Source organism: Rhinopithecus roxellana, chromosome 12 (assembly GCF_007565055.1).
Source record: "Rhinopithecus roxellana isolate Shanxi Qingling chromosome 12, ASM756505v1, whole genome shotgun sequence".
Taxonomy (NCBI): domain Eukaryota; kingdom Metazoa; phylum Chordata; class Mammalia; order Primates; family Cercopithecidae; genus Rhinopithecus; species Rhinopithecus roxellana.
This window is the reverse complement of record NC_044560.1, coordinates 132,970,232-132,990,821: the sequence shown is the minus strand read 5'-3', so window position 1 is coordinate 132,990,821 and position 20,590 is coordinate 132,970,232. Positions and strand designations below refer to the sequence as shown.

At 50.6% G+C, this 20,590-nt stretch overlaps 2 protein-coding genes across 7 annotated transcripts in view; one reads left to right on the top strand and one right to left on the bottom strand.

Moving 5' to 3' along the window:
• Window positions 1-266: 266 nt before the first annotated feature.
• On the bottom strand, window positions 267-14,038 carry GMFG (glia maturation factor gamma). 4 transcript variants are annotated; one of them, XM_030913814.1, is made up of 7 exons: window positions 14,020-14,038; window positions 7,931-8,027; window positions 7,758-7,807; window positions 5,697-5,746; window positions 1,505-1,587; window positions 909-982; window positions 267-455 (listed from the first exon to the last, which is right to left on the bottom strand). In XM_030913814.1, exons 1-7 carry the CDS (start codon window positions 14,020-14,022, stop codon window positions 384-386), a joined length of 429 nt encoding a protein of 142 aa, XP_030769674.1. In that variant the 5' UTR covers window positions 14,023-14,038; the 3' UTR covers window positions 267-383. The 4 variants fall into 4 exon arrangements, with proteins under 4 accessions (XP_030769674.1, XP_030769675.1, XP_010379218.1 ...); XM_030913815.1 differs by lacking the exon at window positions 14,020-14,038 and adding an exon at window positions 13,604-13,622; XM_010380916.2 differs by lacking the exon at window positions 14,020-14,038 and adding an exon at window positions 8,457-8,663.
• A 925-nt stretch (window positions 14,039-14,963) lies between these two features.
• SAMD4B (sterile alpha motif domain containing 4B) overlaps window positions 14,964-20,590 on the top strand; it is a 42,585-nt gene continuing 36,958 nt past the window's right edge. Inside the window, exon 1 of one of the 3 annotated variants that reach the window (XM_030913812.1) lies at window positions 14,964-15,081. The gene's annotated coding sequence lies outside the window, so the exon portion shown is untranslated. Of the gene's footprint in view, window positions 15,082-16,104; window positions 16,127-20,590 lie in introns of those variants that run through there. The other 2 variants (XM_030913808.1, XM_030913811.1) reach the window with 2 other exon arrangements.

The window sequence follows — 20,590 nt, the reverse complement described above, 5'->3', positions numbered from 1 at the left end:
CCCTTTGGAAGTGACCGCTCCGTAGATCCAGATATTCCCCCAATACCTCCAGGAGACCCAGGCCTCGCCCATCCGTCCCCTGCGCCCCAAGGAAATCCTTCAGGCCCTTCCCTTTCTTTCTAAGAAACAGGTATCCTCCTTCCCTTCCGGGACCCAGCTCGCATTCCACTAGGTCAGCCCGCCCCCTGCTGGCCCAAGCCTGATACTGCAGGAACCGTCGGCTAGAGCCCAGATGAAAGGCAGAAACTGAGTCCGAACTGAGGATCTCTGAGTTTTTGCATGTTTAAATTTATTTAAAGTCTTGGTTGTTCAGGTCCTAGGGGTCCAAGTCCCCAATCACCTTGAGGACTCAGACATCAGGAATTCAGGCCCCAGCCCAGAAATCAACGAAAGAAAGACAACTTCTCTTGGAGCCAGGCCTCGGTGAGGTCATCGGTGGTGCGGATTTCAAACACCTGGGCAGAGAGAGGTCTCGGCATTATGATTTACTCAAGAACTGAGACAGTGGCCGGGCGGTGGCTCACGCCTGTAAGAGAGCACTTTGGGAGGCTGAGGTGGGTGGATCACTTAAGGTCAGGAGTTCGAGACCAGGCTGGCCAATATGGTGAAACCCTGACTCTACTAAAGATACAAAAATTAGCCGGGCGTGGTGGTGGGCGCCTATAGTCCTAGCTACTTGGGAGGCTGAGGCAGGAGAATCGCTTGAACCCGGGAGGAGGAGGCTGCAGTGAGCCGAGGTTGCACCACTGCACTCCAGCCTGGGTGACAGAGCCAGACCCAGTTCTTTAAAAAAAAAAAAAAAAAAAAAAAAAAAAACTGAGACAGTGAGGACTCTAGTCCCTCTTCCCTCAGACCCAGGACCCACACCACCTCTCCCTAACACTCTAGAGCCCCGCCCCAGCCTGAACCTTTGTGAGCTCTGCTGTCTGCACCAGCCTGTTCTTACTCCCTGCATACATCATCTGTTGTTCCGGCTTGCAGCCTGCGTGAAAAAGAGGAAAAAGGCACATCAGTGGGGACCCAGGCATGTTCTCTAAAGCTCTAGTAATGTCCTGAAGGCCCTGCAGTTTTCCAAGGGTCCTAGGAGCTCTTCTAAGGAGGTCCCCGCACTGTAGTCAGTTTCTAGGTTGGCTTTGGGGGCTTCAAGTTATTCTGAGGGTCTCTGGAGATGACTTAGGGGCCAGACGGAGCTTTCTAGGTAAAAGGAAAAGGTGGGTTGGCTTAGGCCCCAGGACTGAGAACAGGTGGGCTCTTGGTGAATCTGAGCCCCCACCTCCACTTCACTGCTCTCCCACATCACGCATGCGACACACACACATCCTTACCCGGTCACACACAGGCTGTCACATGCTCACACTCTTAACACAGGTGCCTGCACACATTCGCACAGCCACACACACACCCACATGCACACACCTGCACTCACGCATTTACACACACAAACACAAACACACACACACAGAATTGAAGACCCTCTCCTGAGGAGAGTAGAGTTGTGTCTCACCCACAGGACTGGAGAAGATGAAACACAAAGGGTAGGACACTCGGCCATCGTCATGCACGTACTTGTAGCTGTAAACCACGAACCTACCATGAAAGGGAATTGAAAATCAGGACTCTGGCCTGCAGCCCAGGCTCAATAGCCATTACCTGAGTCCACAGCCTTGAAATGTTGGCTGAGTCTGAGAACCAGAGTTGATGTCTGGGACTCAGGGTACTGACCTCAAACACAACAAATGATTAAAAAATAATCATAGGGCCGGGCGCAGGGCTCACGCCTATAATCCCAGCACTTTGGGAGGCCGAGGCAGGTGGATCACCTGAGGTCAGGAGTTCGAGACCAGCCTGGCCAACATGTTGAAACCCTGTCTCTACTAAAAATACAAAAATTAGCTGGGAGTGGTGGCGTGCACCTGTAATCCCAGCTAGTCAGGAGGCTGAGGCAGGAGAATCGTTTGAACTCAGGAGGCAGAGGTTGTAGTGAGCCGAGATCACACCATTGTACTCCAGCGTGGGTGACAACAGCGGAACTATGTCTCAAATAATAATAATAATAATAGTGCTTATTTGACTCACAATAACTTTATAATATAGGTGCTATTAATATCTCCATTGTACAGATGGAAAAACTGAGGCCCAAACTCACTTGCCCAAGGTTCTATGGATAAGGGAGAGATTTGAACCTGGGAAAGTGAATGCCAGTGTGTAAGTGCTCACCCCCCATTCAATACTGTCCAGTGCACTCGAACCCCAGTGCACTGTGACCAGGGATGGCTACAGAATCGGCCAAGCCTGGTGTAAAAGGGAAATGTGGGGCTTCTTGTTCAAGAAGCAGGAAAATTGTTTTCCTTTCTTTTGTAGTCCCTCTCTAGACTGACCTGTGTCTTTTTTTTACTATTATTAGAGACAGGGCCTCACTCTGTTGCCCAGGCTGGAGTGCAGTGATGCAATCCTAGCTCACTGCAGTCTTGAACTCCTGGGCTCAAGTGATCCTCCTGTCTCAGCCTCCAGAGTAGTTGGGACTATAGGTGCACACCACTATGCCCAGCTAATTTTTTTTTTTTTTTTTTTTTGAGACAGGGTCTCACTTTGTCACCCAGGTTGGAGTACAGCGACGTGGTCTCAGCTCACTGCAGCCTCAACCTCCCAGGTTCAAGCGATCCTCCTGCCTCATCCTCCCAAGTAGCTGGGACTACAGGTATGTACCACCATGTCCAGCTAATGTTTTTTTGTATTTTTTGCAGAGACAGAGTTTCACCATGTTGCCCAGGCTGGTCTCAAACTCCTGAGCTCAAGTGATCAGCCCACCTCAGTCTCCCAAAGTGCTAAGATTACAGGCATGAGCTACTGTGCCTGGCCTTTTATTTAAAAAATTTTAGTAGAAATGGAGGTCTTGTTATGTTGCCCAGGCTGGTCTCGAACTCCTGGCCACAAGCAGTACTCCCACCTCAGACTCCCAAAGTGCTGAGATGACAGGGGCGAGCCACTGTGCTCAGCCGGTCTTTTTTAATTTGCTATTTAAAGTCGTGCTCCCTCAGGCATGAGGATATGTGCAGGCAGAGCACAGATGCTCACAGGAACACCTTGTAACTTGTCAGGCAAGGGGTGCCTACTGGACCCTGACCCTCCCCACACCAGCAGGAAGCCCAAGGACAGCAGTGGTCACTGGGTGGGTGCAGAGAGTGGGTGGCTGAGAACCTGTTCGGGGAGGTGGCCAGGTGGTGGACTGCCTGTGAACCTAGCTCCAAACCCCAGCACATTTGTGTGAAGTCCGTTGTCCCATCTGACTTCATACAAAACAGAAATTCAAAGATAAAACTATAAAGAAGATGACCATTAACCCCCATGTGTGAGGCCCCCTCCTGGGTGCAGGGCCCTGTGTAATTATCACATGCCCATGAAGCTGATCCTGGTTGAGTCCTACAGCCTGGGATTGAGGATCAAAATCCTAGAGACCCAAAATGAATTCAGTGAAGATGAAAAATCTTAACAGACCAGTTTTTTAGGCCGGGCGCGGTGGCTCAAGCCTGTAATCCCAGCACTTTGGCAGGCCGAGATGGGCAGATCACGAGGTCAGGAGATCGAGACCATCCTGGCTAACACGGTGAAACCCCGTCTCTACTAAAAAAAATACAAAAAAACTAGCCGGGCGAGGTGGCAGGCGCCTGTAGTCCCAGCTACTCCGGAGGCTGAGGCAGGAGAATGGCATAAACCCGGGAGGCGGAGCTTGCAGTGAGCTGAGATCCGGCCACTGCACTCTAGCCCGGGCAACAGAGCAAGACTCTGTCTCAAAAAAAAAAAAAAAAAAAACAGACCAGTTTTCATAGAAGTAGTCAAAGAGCTCTTCCACCAAAAAAAGCACCAGGCTCATGTGACTTCACCCAGGATTCTACTTAATCATTAAAAGTCAAGTCATTCCTTTAGCAGGGTGCAGTGGCTGTGCCTGTAGTCCCAGCTGCTTGGGAGGCTGAGGCGGGAGGATGGCTTGAGCCCAGGAGTTGGAGGCTACAGTGAGCTAGGATCACAGCACTGCCCAATAGTCTGGGTGACACAGCGAGATCCTATCTCTAAAAATTTTTTAAATAAAATAATAATAACAATAATTCATTTGCTACCTAAAGTGTCCCCAAACATTGAAAAAGAAGGAAAATTTCTTTTTTTTGTTTTTTTGAGACAGGGTCTTGCTCTGTCACCCAGGCTGGAGTGCAGGAGTGCTATCTTGGCTCACTTGCAGCCTCAACTTCCTGAACTCAAGTGATCCTCGACTTCAGCCTCCCAAGTAGCCGGAACCACAGGCACACGCCACCATGTCTGGCTAATGTTTTTCTTTTTTTTTTTTTTTTAATAAAGACAAGGTCCTCCAACAGGTGTGGTGGCTCACGCCTGTAATCCCAGCACTTTGGGAGGCCGAGGCAGGTGGATCACCTGAGGTTAGAAGTTCAAGACCAGCCTGGCCAACATGGTGAAACCCTGTCTCTACTAAAAATACAAAAATTAGCTGGGCATGGTGGTGGGCACCTGTAATCCCAGCTACTTGGGAGGCTGAGGCCAGAGAATCACTTGAACCTGGGAGGCAGAGTTTGCAGTGAGCCGAGATCATGCCACTGCCCTCCAGCCTGGGCGACAGAGCAAGACTCCGTCTCTAACAACAACAACAAAAAAATAGAGACAAAGTCTTGCTATGTTGCCCAGGCTAGTCTCCAACTCCTGACCTCAGGTGATCCTCCCACTCACTTCGGGCTCCCAAAGTGCTGGGAGTACAGGTGGGAACCACAGTGCCTGGCCAAAATTTCATTTTTTAAAAATGATGTCAGCGTAATGTTGAAACAAAAACCCAAAAAAGTTTGTACAAAAAAAAAAAAGCAGACTCTAAACCAGTATCATATAAATTATCGGTGTAAAATTCTGCAATAAAATATTGCTATACAAACAAAAATTTCTAGAGTATGAACTCTTGGCCTCAAACACAGAGATTCTTTTTTTTTTTTTTGAGACAGAGTCTCGCTCTGTCACCCAGGCTGGAGTGCAGTGGTGTGATCTCAGCCCACTGCAGCCTCTGCCTCCCGAGTTCAAGTGATTCTCCTGCCACAGCCTCCTGAGTAGCTGGGATTACAGTCGCATGCCACCACACCCAGCTAATTTTTATTTATTTATTTATTTATTTTATTTTTTTTTTTTTTTGAGGCAGAGTCTCGCTCTGTCGCCCGGGCTGGAGTGCAGTGGCCTGATCTCAGCTCACTGCAAGCTCCGCCTCCTGGGTTTACGCCATTCTCCTGCCTCAGCCTCCCGAGTAGCTGGGACTACAGGCGCCCGCCACTTCGCCCGGCTAGTTTTTTGTATTTTTTAGTAGAGATGGGGGTTTCACCGTGTTAGCCAGGATGGTCTCGATCTCCTGACCTTGTGATCCGCCCATCTCGGCCTCCCAAAGTGCTGGGATTACAGGCTTGAGCCACCGCGCCCGGTTTAATTTTTATATTTTTAGTAGAGACAGGGTTTCACCGTGTTGGCCAGGCTGGTCTTGAACCCCTGATCTCAAGTGATCTGCCCTCCTCGATCTCCCAAAGTGCTGGGATTACAGGGATGAGCTACCTTGCCCGGCCAAACACAGAGATTCTAAGTCCATGAATAGGGCTGGGTACTTCCAACATCACCCCTCCCCTCATGGCCTGATCCAACCCTTTCTTCCTCCAGGATACCTGGGCTGTCTCTCCGGCAATTCCATTTTGAGCTCCTCTGGGGAAATGTTCTGAGGCAAGGAAACAGAAGAAAAGACAAAGAATGAGGCTGGGTGCGGTGGCTCACACCTGTAAATCCCAGCACTTTGGGAGGCCGAGGCAGGTAGATTACCTGAAGCCAAGAGTTAGAGATCAGACTGGCCAACATGGTGAAACCCCATCTCTACTAAAAATACAAAGTTAGCCAGGCGTGGCTGGGCGAGGTGGCTCATGCCTGTAATCCCAGCACTTTGGGAGGCCGAGGCGGGTGGATCACAAGGTCAGGAAATCATTGAGACCATCCTGGCTAAAAGAGTGAAACCCCGTCTCCAATAAAAATACAGAAAATTAGCCAGGTGTGGTGGCATGCACCTGTAGTCCCAGCTACTCGGGAAGCTGAGGCAGGAGAATTGCTTGAATACAGGATGCGGAGGTTGCAGTGAGCCGAGATCGTGCCACTGCACTTCAGCCTGGGAGACAAAGTGAGGCTCCATCTCAAAAAAAGAAAAAAATAAAATTAGGCAGGCATGGTGGTGTGCACCTATAATCCCAGCTACCTGGGAGGCTGAGGCAGGAGAATTGCATGAACCCAGGAGGCGGAGGTTGCAGTGAGTCAAGATTGTGCCATTGCACTCCAGCCTGGGCAAAAAAGGTCGAAACTCCATGTCAAAAGATTAAAAAAATGACTTCCTTTAGGTGAGCACTTACCATGTGCCAAGGCACTGTTCTACGAAACACACATGGATTAATTCATGGAACTATCCCATAAGTCTGTGGGGTAGGTCCTATCATTATGCCCATTATACAGCTGAGAAAACTGAGGCCCAGAGGTGTTAAGCCATTTGCCCAAAATTGCACAGATAGAAAGTAGCAGAGTTGAGATTTGAATCTGTGTTCAAATCATAACTGCTTCACTATACCGCTTTTCAGAGAGCCTGAGAGAGCCCCAGCCCTCAGTCTCCATGGATTCCCTTATAAATCCTCATCACAACTCTAGGGAAATAAGCCTTATTATCGTTCTTGTTATTGATAAAGACAGTGAGGCCACCAGAGGGTGAAGTCTACCTCTTTTTTGTTTGTTGTTGTTGTTGTTATTGTTGTTTGTAGAGATGGGGTCTTGCTTTGTTGCCCAGGTTGGTCTCAAACTCCTGGCCTCGAGCAACCCTCCCACCTCAGCCTCCTGAATAGCTGGGATCACAGGTGCACACCACTGTGCTTGGCTAATTTTTGTATTTTTAGTAGAGTCAGGGTGTTACCATGTTGCCCAGGCTGGTCTCAAACTCCTAGGCTCAAGTGATCCTCCTGCCTCAGCCTCCCAAAGTGCTGGCATTACAGGCATGAGCCACCACGCCCAGCTAGCTTTTTAACTTCTGTGGAAACTCTTTCATCTGAATGCCAATAAAGCATTATTATCATCATTATTAAGATCATCATCACCTTATTGAGCATACAGTAAGTGCCAGGCCTTGTTCTAAACCCATTACAAGAATTAAATTACTGGAGGTAAAAACAAGCCTATGAGGTAAGTACTATTCTCCCCATTTCACAGATGAGAAAATAGAGACACATATAGGCAAAGTCTCTTGCTGGGGGTCATGAGTGAGCTAGAACTTGATCTCCAGGTTTGGTTTTGTTTTTGTTTTTGTTTTCTGAGACAGAGTCTTGCTCTGTAGCTCAGATTGAAGTGTAGTGGCACAGTCTCGACTCACTACGGCCTCCACTTCCTGGGTTCCAGCGATTCTCCTGCCTCGGCCTCCCAAGTAGCTGTGATTACAGGTGCATGCCACAATGCCAGCAAACTTTCTATATTTTTAGTACAGACGGGGTTTCACCATGTTGGCCAGGCCGGTCTTGAACTCCTGACCTCAAGTGATCTGCCCGCCTCGGCCTCCCAAAGTGCTGGGAGTACAGGCATTAGCCACTGTGCTCAGCTGATCTCCAGGTCTTTCTGCCCCCATGCCAGGCTCTTCATATCAGTTCCAACCACTTGGGTCTCCCAGTCCCAGCCCATACCTCCCAGTCCCAACCACCCCAGCCCCTCACCTGAAATTCTTCCTCCAGTACCACCATCTGCCGGTCTTTGTCCACCTTCACTGGGGAGGTGTGGCACACAGGGATTAGACACTCCCCCGATCCACAGGGTACACGAGCCCAGCCCTCCTTATTGGCCCCCACCACCATCCTCCCATCCTTCCATGAGGGAAGATGCCACTCACTTATGATGGCTGCATTGTCTGTCTCTTTTCGGAAGCGGAATTTCCTCAGCTTTTCTGTTAGCTCTGGGTCTACCTCGCACACCACCAGAGAGTCAGACTGCCAGAAGGACCCAGGAAGAGCTGAGATGGTCTGGCCTCAGCCCTCACCCCTTCCCCAAACCTCAGTTTCTCCATCCACTCATGAAGAGGAGCGTTGCACCGGCCCATCTGATGCCTTTGTGAACACTGAGAAAAGGTACCCTTCCCGCGGAGTAGGTGCCCCTCACCAGGTCGCTCAGCTTGGGGCGCGGAGCAGGGGCTGGATTCCCCTTCTCCACGGGGACCCCTGGGGGACACTCAAGGAGATGCAGAGATCCACTTCCTGGGCCTAAACCCAGAGCCACTGTCTCTCTGTCCTCCCAGCCAGGCTGTTCGCCACAGTTGTGTCCCCTTCCTGGCCTGTGACCTCCATCCCATAGCCTGACCTTCGCCCAGGTGTCCTCCGACCCCAGCCCCAGCTCTTCCCATAGGACCCCTATCCCCTGACCATGGTTGTTCTGTCCACAGGCCTCTTCTTTTCTCAGTTCCGCTGTCTTCTAGGGGTGGGGACCGGGGTTGCAGAGGGGACAGGCTGTGCAGTAGGAGGAAGGTTTCATGCAACACCACATCCTGTTTATGCCCTTTCTGGGACAACTGTCACAGAGGGCTCCTCCCCCTCCTTCCTTCCCCTCATCTGCCAGGACCTGTCAGGAAATCGCTGAGACCAGGGTTCAAAAGCTTCCTTGCTGTGTGACCCTAGCTAAGTAACTTCACCCCTCTGATTTGAGATTGTGGCGAGGATGGAAATAGCTTCACATCGGCCGGCCACGGCAGCTCACGCCTGTAATGCCAGCACTTTGGGAGGCCAAGGCGGGCGGGTCACCTGAGGTCAGGAGCTGGAGACCAGCCTGGCCAACATGGCGAAATCCCATCTCTACTAAAAATACAAAATATTAACCGGGCTTGGTGGTGCACGCCTGTAATCCCAGCTACTCAGGAGGCTGAGGCACAAGAATCGCTTGAATCCAAGCAGCAGAGGTTGCAGTGAATCGAGATCATGTCATTGAACTCTAGCCTGGGCAACTGAGTGAGACTCTGTCTCAATAAATATAAATAAAAATAAATAAATAGCTTCACATAGCTGCCAGCATGGCAGATACAATAGATACTAAAAACGGGCTGGGCACAGTGGCTCACACCTGTAATCCTAGCACTTCGGGAGGCCAAGGTAGGCAGATCACGAGGTCAGGAGATCGAGACCATCCTGGCTAACACGGTGAAATCCCGTCTCTACTAAAAATACAAAAAAAAAAAATTAGCCCGGCATGATGGCAGGCGCTTGTAGTCCCAGCTACTGGGGAGGATGAGGCAGGAGAATGGCATGAACCCAGGAGGCAGAGCTTGCAGTGAGTTGAGATCATGCCACTGCACTCCAGCCTGGGTGACAGAGGACGACACCATCTCAAAAAATATATATATACACACACACTAAAACGAACTATTTTGCTCCTCCCCTCCTCCAGGCAGCCTTCCTGGATTGACCCCCATCTGGGATATTTGAATTGCAGGGCTGGAATAGGGGAGTTCAGTCTTTTGCTGGTCAGACTGATGTCTATTATGTCAATGGCAAAATGGGGACCAGAGGGGCAACCCCACACTGCCTGGGTAATGGTGACTTTTTTCCTACACTTTTTCAATCTCACTAGCCTTGCAATGACCTATGAGGCCCTGCAACAAGGGAGCTCAATCCTGTCAGACTAGTACCCACTTTTTTTTTTTTTTTTTTTTTGAGACAGGGTCTCACTCTGTCACCCAGGATGGAGTGCAGTGGTGCCATCTCAGTTCACTGCAACCGCCTCCTCCCAGGTTCAAGCCATTCTCTGGCCTCAGCCTCCCAAGTAGCTGGGACTACAGGCACGTGCCACTATGCCCGGCTAATTTCTGTATTTTTAGTAGAAATGGGGTTTCACCATGTTGACCAGGTTGGTCTCGAACTCCTGACCTCAAATGATCCACCTGCCTCGGCCTCCCAAAGTGCTGGGACTCCAGTTGTGAGCCACTGTGAGCCACCATGCCCGGCCATTTTTTTTATTGAGTATTTTTGCACTGCCCCCTTTTCCCATCCTGAAATAAAATTCCTAGATAATATAACCTACTTACACACATAAATTCAAAAAAATCAATATAATGTCCTGACTGTCATATAAAGAAGAAATAAAAGGAAAGTAGTTCACACGAAAACCATATGTATTTCAGTGAGAAAATAAAAGCAAACAAAAGAGAATTTTCACAGGTGCCTAGGCCCACTGTGATTGGCCCACTTCCCTCCAGTGGGCAAACCCCGGACCCTGCACTGGACTCTACCCCTTTACCTACATCTCTGCAGCTATCCTCCCTTTCTCTCTTGTCTCACCAATATCCCCATGCCTCCTGGATCTTTCTCCTTAGTCTCCATGTAGTGTTACTTCTTCCATCTTAATTTTTTTTTTTCTTTTCTTTTTTTCTTTTGAGACAGGGTCTCATTCTGTCACCCAGGCTGGAGTGCAGTAGTGCAATCATAGCTCACTGTAACCTCCAACTTCTCGGCTCAAGCCACCTTCCCACCTTGGCCTCCTAGGTAGCTGAGACTATAGTCACGCAGCACCATGCCTAGCCAATTTTATTTTTTATTTTTATAGAGATAGGATCTCACTATGTGGCCTGTGCTGGCCTCAAACTCCTCAAGCGATCCTCCCGCCTCAGCCTCTCAATGTGCAGGGATTACAGGCGTGAGCCACCGAGTCTGGCCTCTTCCACCTTAAAAATATAAAACCTTATCTCCTGTCCAGCTGCTGCTCACTCATTTCCTTCCCTTTTCCACAAGATTTCTCAAAAGAATCATCTACATTGCTGTCTCCAATTTCTCCTCCCAGTTTCCTCTTCTGCCTTCTCCAACCAGCCTTTCCCCCATACTCCTCTCGGCTGACATGCCCTTGTCAAGGTCACCCACGCACTCCACAGTGCTGGATCTAATGGTCACACCTCGGTTCTCCTCAGCCACATCTGACACAGCCCATCACTCCCTGTTTCCTGAAACATCATCTTCACGACACCACACTGGTTCTCTTTTCTTTTCTTTCTTTTTTTTTTTTTTTTTTTTTTGAGACAGGGGTCTCGCTCTGTCACCCAGGCTGGAGTACAGTGGCACCATTTCAGCTCACTGCAACCTCCACCTCCCGGGTTCAAGCAATTGTCTCACCTCAGCCTCCCAAGTAGCTGGGATTACAGGCATGAGCCACCGCTGGCAGCCAGCTATTTTTTTTTTTTTCTTGAGATGGAGTCTCTCTCTGTCGCCCAGGCTGGAGTGCAGTGGCACAATCTTGGCTCACTGCAACCTCTGCCTCCCGGGTTCAAGCAGTTCTCCTGTCTCAGCCTCATGAGTAGCTGGGATTACAGGTGCATGCCACCACAACCAGCTAATTTTTGTATTTCTAGTAGAGATGAGGTTTCACCATGTTGGTCAGGCTAGTCTTGAACTCCTGAGCTCATGATCTGCCTACCTCAGCTTCCCAAAGTGCTAGGATTACAGGCGTGAGCCACCGCGCTTAGCCATATTTTTGTATTTTTAGTCGAGACAGGGTTTTACCATGTTGGCCAGGCTGGTCTTGAACCCTCCCATGGGCCAGACACAGTGGCTCATGCCTGTAATCCCAGCACTTTGGGAGGCCAAGGCAAGAGAATTGCTTGAGACCAGGAGTTCAAGACCAGCCTGGGCAACATAGCAAGACCCTGTCTCTACAAAAAAATTTTAAAAGTAGCCGGGCATGGTGGCATGTGTCTGTAATCCCAAGTGCCAGCTACTTGCGAGGCTGAGGTTGGGAAGATCACTTGAGCCCACGAGTTTGAGGCTGCAGTGAACTAGATCGCACCACTGCACTCCAGCCCAGATGACAGAGTGAGATCCTGTCTCTAAAAAACAAACAGCAGGCCGGGTGTGTTGGCTCATGCCTGTAATCCCAACACTTTGGGAGGCTGAGGCGGGCAGATCACTTGAATCCAGGAGTTTGAGACCAGCCTGGGCAACATGGTGAAACCCCATTACTACTAAAAATACAAAACTTAGCCAGGGGTGATGGCATATGGCTGTAGTTCTAGCTACTCCAGAGGCGGAGGCAGAAGAATCGCTTGAACCCAGGAGACAGGGGTTGCAGTGAGCCGAGGTTGCAGTTAGCCACAATTGTACCACTACAGTCCAGCCTGGGCAACAGAGTGAGACCCTGCCACACACGCACACACATACATACCCCAACAATGACAAAAATACTAAGTTACCTGTCACCACCCCTACCCCATTGCCTCTTGGACCTTGCCCTTCATTGGCCCTCCTTTTTGCTCACTCCACTCCAGCAATGCTGGCCTCTTTGTGGTTCTGTGAATGATCCTACCACATGGCCTTTGCACTTGCTGTTTTCTCTTTCTGGAACCCCCTCTTTCTCCTTCATTCCTTCAGATTTCTGTTTCAGTCTCACCTAATGAAAGAGGCCTTTCCCCATGTAAATTAACTCTGGCTGCATCACTCCATTCTCTTAGCTGCTTTCTTGTTATTTATTTATTTGTTTGTTTGTTTAGAGACATAGTCTGTCACCTGGGCTACAGTGCAATGGCAAATCTCAGCTTATTGCAACCTCCGCCTCCTGGGTTCAAGTGATTCTCCTGCCTCACCCTCCTGAGCAGCTGGGACTACAGGCACGTGCCACTATGCCCAGTTAATTTTTGCCATTTTTAGTAGAGACAGGGTTTTGCCACTTTGGCCAGGCTGGTCTCAAACTTCCAGCCTCAAGTGATCCACTGGCCTCAGCCTCCCAAAGTGCTGGGATTACAGGCGTGAGTCACCATGCCCGGCCACTGCTTTCTTTTTCTCCTTGGAAAGTAACACAAAGTAACACTGTATTTCCTTATTGTTTGTGTCCCCAGGAACTAGAATGTAATTTTTTTTTTTTTTTTTTTTTAAGATGGAGTTTCACTGTTGTTGCCCAGGCTGGAGTGCAATGGCGTGATCTTGGCTCACTGCAACCTCCGCCACCCGGGGTTCAAGCAATTCTCCTGCCTCAGCCTCCCAAGTAGCTGGGACTACAGGCATGCGCCACCACGCTCCGCTAATTTTGTATTTTTAGTAGAGACGGGGTTTCAAGTCATGTTGGTCAGGCTGGTCTCGAACTCCTGACCTCAAGTGATCCACCTTCCTTGGCCTCCCATAATGCTGGGATTACAGGTATGAGTCACCGCACTCATCCTACTGTTGTATTTTTAGCATCTTAAGCAGAGCCTGGCACATATTGGATACTCAAGAAATATTATTGAATGAATTAATGAACCAGCAGTTATCGAGCACAATCATTTTATACAGTGTGAAGGCTGTTGCTTAAATGCAGGAGGTAGTGGATGGGGTTTGTGACATGGCCCCACCCTGGTGAAATGGCCTTTCCTCAAAGTGTCTATAATGCCACCTTGTCCTGGTTTTCCTCTCTCTGGCTGCCCTTTTCAATATTCATCGACAGTGTCAATTCCTTTGCTCAAATCCTGCCTCTCCGTTTCAGAGTTCTGTTCATTCCCTGTCTCCAGTGATCCTTCATACCCTCCCCGCGCTAGACCCCTAACTCCCACAGCCTCAATTACCATCTTTGACGATCCTTAAATCTTGGTCTCCAGCCTCAATTTCTCTCTTAAGCTCCAGACCCGGGGTTTGTGTACCTCCTGGACCTCGCTGCTAGGCATCCACATTGGGCTTAGTATCTTCCCAACCTGCTTCTCCTCTGGGGCCCAATCTCCCGGCCAGAGGGCCTGGTTCTAAACTTTTCTCCCCCTTCTACTCCATGGCCAGCCAGTTTCAGGGCCCGTTTGCTCTGCCTCCAGGGCGTCCCTCCCACCTGCACCTCCTTCCCTCCCCACAGTCCCTCCCTCGTGCAAACCCCCTCTTTCTTCCCCAACCCCTCCCCCAGCTGCCTCCCTGGACTCCCGACCCCGTTTCATTCCCTCCAATCCGCCCTCCATGTATAAGCCAGAGAGACATCTCTCCAAAACCCCCGACTCACCATGATCCTCCCCGGCTTGAAGCCCTTCAGGGCTCCTTAGTGCCCTCGGGACAAATCCAAACTCTCTCAAGTGGCCAAACAACTGGCCTCTGCTCGTTCCTCACCCCTCCCTGTCTTCAACTCGACCCTCGACCCCGACTGGCTCTCTGAGTGCCTGTAACAAGCCAGATCTCTGTCACCGAGAGCCTTCTAACACAGATCCCTCTGATTAGTTCACCCAGACCCAAGACAGTTTGTGGAACGCCCAGATCACAACCAAAGTCATAGCAACAACTCCCGTTTATTGACGGCCTCCTTGATCCCGAGCGCTTTCCGTGCATTCTCTTCCCACCCTAACGGCTAGATCTCCCCTCGCCATTCCCATCGGAGAGAGCAAGCGGCAGGCTCAGAACAGCGCGATGAGAAAGCGGAGCCCCCAGAAGCCCGAGTGCAGACGCCTACCGGGGACAGCGTTGGGTGGGGCGGGCCACCCAAGGGGCGGGGAAGATGAGGCCTGGAACGCCTGAATAGGGAACTGTGACTTCGCTCCGGGCAGCTAGGTTGGACGCGCGCGAGCCTGCCCCCTGCGGGCCTGGAGGCCCAATCCCAGGCTCCGCCGGGCCCGTTACCCTGGGCAACGCCGCGCGCGCCCCGCCCCTTCCCCGCCCCCCAGCCCCAAACCCCAGGTCTGACCGACTGCCCGTCACCCCCACGTCCGACCAATCCCGCCGAGGAGGGGGCGGGCCTCTTGGGTCCAGTTCCACCACCGTCGCTCCGCTCCTCGCCGGGACCCCGCCTTACTCGGCTCACACCTCCCGCCCTTCGGGCTGCCCTCGCCGCCCGTTGGCTGGCGCGCCGTTCGTCACCTGGGCGTGAGCTAATGCCGGCGCGCGGCGGCCCCCGTCGGGGCGGGGCCAGGGGCGGTGACGCACGGCGCGGTGACGCAGCGCGACGGCGGCGGCGGCGGCGGCGGTGGTCGGTGCGGGAGGAGGGAGGGGAGCTTGCGGGCCCGAGAGGGGGCGACGGCGGCGGCGGTGGCCTGAGGAGGCCCGAGCGGCGGCAGTGGCGGCGAAGGCCGAGGCGGTGAGTCTCGGGCCGGGCCGGGCCGGCGCGGGGCGGCGGCGGGTCAGGGCGCGCGGGGCTCCCCTCAGGGCGACCCAGGCCGCGCGGGCGGCCCCGCCCCCTCAGGGACCCCGAACCGCGGGCGGCGGCGGCGGGCGGGTGCGGAGCGCGGGCTTCGGGGATCGGGCCCACAGGAGAAGCCCCGCGCCCGTCCCCAGTCTCCTTCCTGGGCCCTGGCAGAAGCTTCCCTCCGAAATCCTCCCCATGCCCTCGGGATTGCCGAAGGGCCGGGCCGGGGGCCCCTCCTCAGGACCCCACGCACATCCTCCTGGGAGAGCCCCGGAAAACCTGCCGAGCCCCCGTGTGCGCCCCGAAAGGTCCCTACAGAACCCACCCCTCCCGTGGAGCCACCTCCCCGAGCCCTTCGTGGGTCTCAGCAGCGTTCCTTGCAGACCCCCAATCTTTGGCCCCGAAGCCCCCGTCGTCCTCCAGTCTCCAGAAATAGTCCTCGGAGGCCACTCCTCGTCCATTCCACAGAGTGGCTCTCATAGCTGCTCCAGGAGCCTTCCTCACGAGCTCTGCACACCTCCCCAAGGCTCCCTCCGGACCCCTGTCCATTCCAGAACTCTCCCCCAGAGCCCTGCCTCTCACAGCCCAACAGGCTCACCCGACTTCCCCCTCCCGGATCCTAAGAATTTTCCCTCCCACTTACCCCATTCCAGAAACCTCCTTGGAGATTTTCCGCTCATACCCCCTGTATTTCTGAGTCCCCCTCCCAGAAGTCCTTCAGAATGCCCTCGAAGGACCCTGATCATCTTCCCTGAAGATCTCCTTCCCATGTCCCCAAAATAAATCTTCCTCACAGACTTTCTGAAATGCCCCCAGATCCCAAAAACTCACCTGAAAGACTCCATCCCACTCCCCACCATATTGCAACCTTCTCTCATACACACTCCCCCTTCACGTATCCCTCTGGATCTTTCCACAGATCCCAAAAATCTCCCCCAGAGGCCTCCTGTCTCCCCCTGGTCTCACCACCCTGAAATGCCCTAGAGATCACCCTCAGGTAACCCGACGATCTTCCCCGGACCCCCTTCCCCACCCCCACTCATTCTTAAAGTCTCCAGCGATTGCCTGAAATCTCCAGAGGACTCTCAACTTCATATTTCAAAAGCTTCTTCCAAAACCCCTTTTACATACTCCACATCTTTTCCAGTCCCCCACATCACACGCTCCAAAAATGGTTTAAGGATCCTGAAAACTTTCCTCATGGTTTCTCTCTCAGATCCTCTAGAACTCCCCTTCACTAACACCTCAGAATCCCCCCTTGCAGACCGGTTTTAGAGGAATTTTCTAAAGATCCTCCTCACAACCCCTGTAAGACTGTAAGATTCTCTTGGTGACCCCTCAGATGCAGGTTTTCAGGACCCCCCTACACACACACACAGCTTAGAGACCCCAGCAAACCCCTGGAGCTCTCCTGATATTGTTCTTGACATCCCTCCAAGACCTTCCTGACACCCCCAGAACCCCTTGAATCAATACTTCTGCCTTACTAAGGGACTTTTCTGGAGATGTCACTCCCTGAACTTGCTCACACAGGTCCCCTAAATCCTCTAGAATCCGCTGAAGAAGACCCTCACACACACCTAATTTTCCCCCAAAATAACCCTCTGAGCTCCTGCCCTGAGAAAGTCCTAGAATTCTTTCTGAAAAACCCACTCCTCTGACACTCAGAAGACCCCGCCTTCCCCATATACTCTTTTGGAGACTTTACTCAGGTTTCTCCTCAACTGAGATCTCTGAAGAGTTTTTCCTAGAAAGATCACTCTGTCATCCCACTCCAAGACCAGTCTCAGAAGACCACACCTTCCTCAGACACTCTTTAGATAATTTTCTCCCAAATTGCCCTCCATCAACCAGCCACTCCTAGCGCTTCCTGAGACTTCCTCAGAACTTTCCCTCAGATTCCGCTTCTGACATCCCCAAGAAACGTTATTCAGTACCCTATCAAATTTACCCCCTCACTTTAGAATTCCTATTTACACCGTCTCATTTCCCCATTCTCTTTCCTCAGAAGTCAACTCAGAGACCTTTCTCAGGGGGCCCCCTTTTCCTATTATCCCTTCAGAGGCCCCCAACATTCTCCAGACTCGTCCCTCAAGAGCCTCTATGTTTCCTTGTAAAGATTCTTGAGAGACACCTTTCCCCACCCCCTTGAAATCCCAGTGCTCCAAGACGTTTCTTTCAGACCATTTTTCTTAGGTCCCATCCTCATAGACCCCTCCTCCCTTCCAAGATCAAGAGACGCTTAACACCCTCCTTACAGACAGGATTTTCCCCATTTTCCTTTGAGAAGCCTTCTTCCTTCTTCCCTTTGAGGGCCCCCTCACCAAAGAATCCCTTCCCCTATAGCAGTGGTTCTCAAAGTGTGGTTCCTGGCCCAGGAGCAACCACATTTGTTAGAAATACACATTCTTGAGTCCTACTCAGATCTACTGACTCAGAAAACCTGGGAGCAGGGCCCAGCAATCAGAGTTTTTAACAAACCCTCCTGGTCATTTTGATGCACACACAAGTTTAAGAACCTGTGCCCTTTAGGAGGATTTCCTTTTCCCCACAAAAACCCCCTGAAAGATGCCTCAGGCTGTGCCTCTGTGCCCTACTGCTCACTGCTATTTTCCTGTTTCCCAAGAATTCCCTTTACAAAGTACCTACCCATCCTCCAGAAACATTTCTTACCTACCTTGAAAGGATCTTGGCTTCTCCACAAGGTTACTCCATCCTCTGAGCAGTTATTTCCCATTCTACTTTTGAATGGTTTCTTTTCAGATCTTCCTCAGTGATTTCTCTTTCTGGCTATCCCTGCAGCCCACTCCTAGCCTTTGGTGCTTCTTTAAATTGCTGCTGCTTTGAACACACATGTCCATCTCTTCTTGTCCATCCGTTTCTCCACATAGGCATCCTCCCCTTGAGGCACCCTCACGAGGTCTTTTCATTCTGTGTCTTACTGCCCAGGCCCCTCCACCCCCATTGTACCTCTTAGAACACCGCTCACCTTCAACCTTGTAGTTTTTAATGTACTTGCCCACTCACCCTTACTGGACTGGGAACTCTGAAAGTACGCGACGTGTCTTGTTCTTTGAATCCCACAAGGTAGGATCTACCCTTTATAAGTTACTGGAAATCACTAGAGAATAAGCAACTCTTCCTTCTGCATTGGGCCAGAAATCTCCAAGTTTCTCAGATATCACTCCTCATTCAGGTTTAGCAAACTCTCCCTGCCCCCTCCTCTCCTCTCACCTCCCTTTTTTTCTCCACACAGCACCCTTTGCCTTTCCCCCTGCCGTACTTGCTCCTGTCTTTGGGACTTTCTTTGTGTTGTTTCCTGATTCTGAGCTACCCCAAGTCCTTTGCCTGGTGACCTGCCTCACCCCATCCTGGTTGGCTTCTCTTAACAGCCCCTATCAGCTGCTAAGTCTGGGGCTTCCACAGAGCTCTGAACTTTTTTCAAGGGATTCTGTCTCTCTCTAGGGCCCAGAAGGGGAAACAGAGACCCCAGGGTAAATACTGGGACCTGCCTTCAGGGAGCTCACAATACCAGTAGGGGGCTTGGGCATGTACAGAGCAGAAAATGAGGTACAAATTATATGCTGTAGAAATTCAGCAGTGAGAGGGAGCCCTTTATTTGGAAACTTCACAGAAAAGGTGGTATTTGGGCTGGGTAGTGTTCCATGGGAGTTGGGACAATCATGGTGCCTTACAGGCAGAGGAAACAGCTTAAGCAATGGATCAAAGACAAGAAAGTCTCCTGATCTGTCACCCATGGTATCTCTTCTCTTCACCCAAAAGATAGAGATGAAAGAAGACAGATTTCCTCTATTTGCATTGTATTTGCCAACTGCACTTTAGTGACCTACAGAGTAGTAATAATAATGACCACTGGTTTTTGAATGCTTTCTAACTGCCAGGCACTGTTTAAGCACTTACAGGTATTCATAGGAACCCTATGAGATAGGTAAACTACCATTATCCTCATTTTGCATTTGATGAGATTAAGGACAGGTAGGACTAATAGAAGGTCTGTGGGCACTGTCCATTCCAAGATCGTAGTGCCTTGGGCAAAAAGTTAGATTTTTAGTTAAGATAGGTTTGGCTACAATGGGGTTGTAGTTGTTAGGTATGCAGACCCTGGGTCTGGACAGGATTTGCGTCCCACGTTACCACTCACCAGTTTTGTGCCCTAGGACAAGTTACTTCTCTGGTCTTTCAGTTTCCACAGCTAAAAAAAAAAAAAAATGAAGGAAATAATGATACTCTACTTCATAGAATTGTTATGAGGATTAAATAAGTTAATACATGTAAAGTACTTAGAACAATGCCTGGCCCATAATTGCAATGTTAGAAGAAAAGAAAAAAACAAAACTCATAGCCAGAACTCTAAAAACATAAAGTGATAGAACCTTAACTCAAAGTGGTTTAAGGAAAAAAGCGGGGGATTAATTGGCTCTTGTTACTGGAAAGTCCAGAGCTAGGTTGGATTCAGGCCTACTGCATCCAGGTGTTCAAATAATTTTCTCAGTCATCTCCTCCCATTTCTCCACTGAGTTAGCTTCATCCTCAACAAGCTTCTACTTTGGGTGACAAAGATGGTCCTCAGCAGCCCCAGGTTTTAACCCTACCTCCTTGGAAAGCCTTAGTGGAAAGAGAACTCTTTCTTGAGAGTCCCAATTTGAAAATAGTTTCTTCCTTGAATAGATGTGAGATTATGCCAGAAGATCCTTAGAAACATATTTTGGGTACTGTACCCTGCAAATCAGTCTTTGGCTTGCTGAGTCGAATAGGCCTGTGATTCCTTCCCATGAACTTTCTGAGCATTGATGGCAGTCTGCCTCCCCACTGTCCCCCAGCCCCAGTCATTATCTGCTCTGTGATGGTTTGGGTCTAGAAAGAGCTTATGGCTGGTCTGACTCAACCACACTTTGCTTTGGGATATCACGGGTGATATGAGGTGATCAGCCTGGCTTGATGGTGGCCTCAGGGGAGGCCAGGAGGACTGGCAATACCCTCACCACAGTTTTAGGTTTCCAAGACCCAAAACTTTGGAAGAGAGTTAAGCAGTGAGTGGAGTTTTGTTTGTTTTAGTGTAAACCTGTTGAATAGAAGCGGGTTCAGGGCAAGTTACAGAACAGCAGTGTATGGAGTATGCAAGTCTCAAATATCTCCAGCCTGCACTCATTCATTAAACAATGCATGGAGGCACCGTTCTAGGTACTGGAGACAGAGCAGTGAATAAAACATTCAAGGTCCCGAAATGCATGGAATTTATATTCTGATGGGGGGAGTGAAACACAAAGAAATCAGAGTGTGATTCATGCTATGAAGGAAATAAAACAGTGTGAAAGAGAGGGTGGGAGTGGCCACTGTAGACAGGGGGATCAGAAGAGGCCTCTTTTGGGAGGTGACAGTTGAGCCTGATAACCAGAAAGATGAGAAGGCACCAGTTGTAGGAAGATCTGGGAGTGGAACA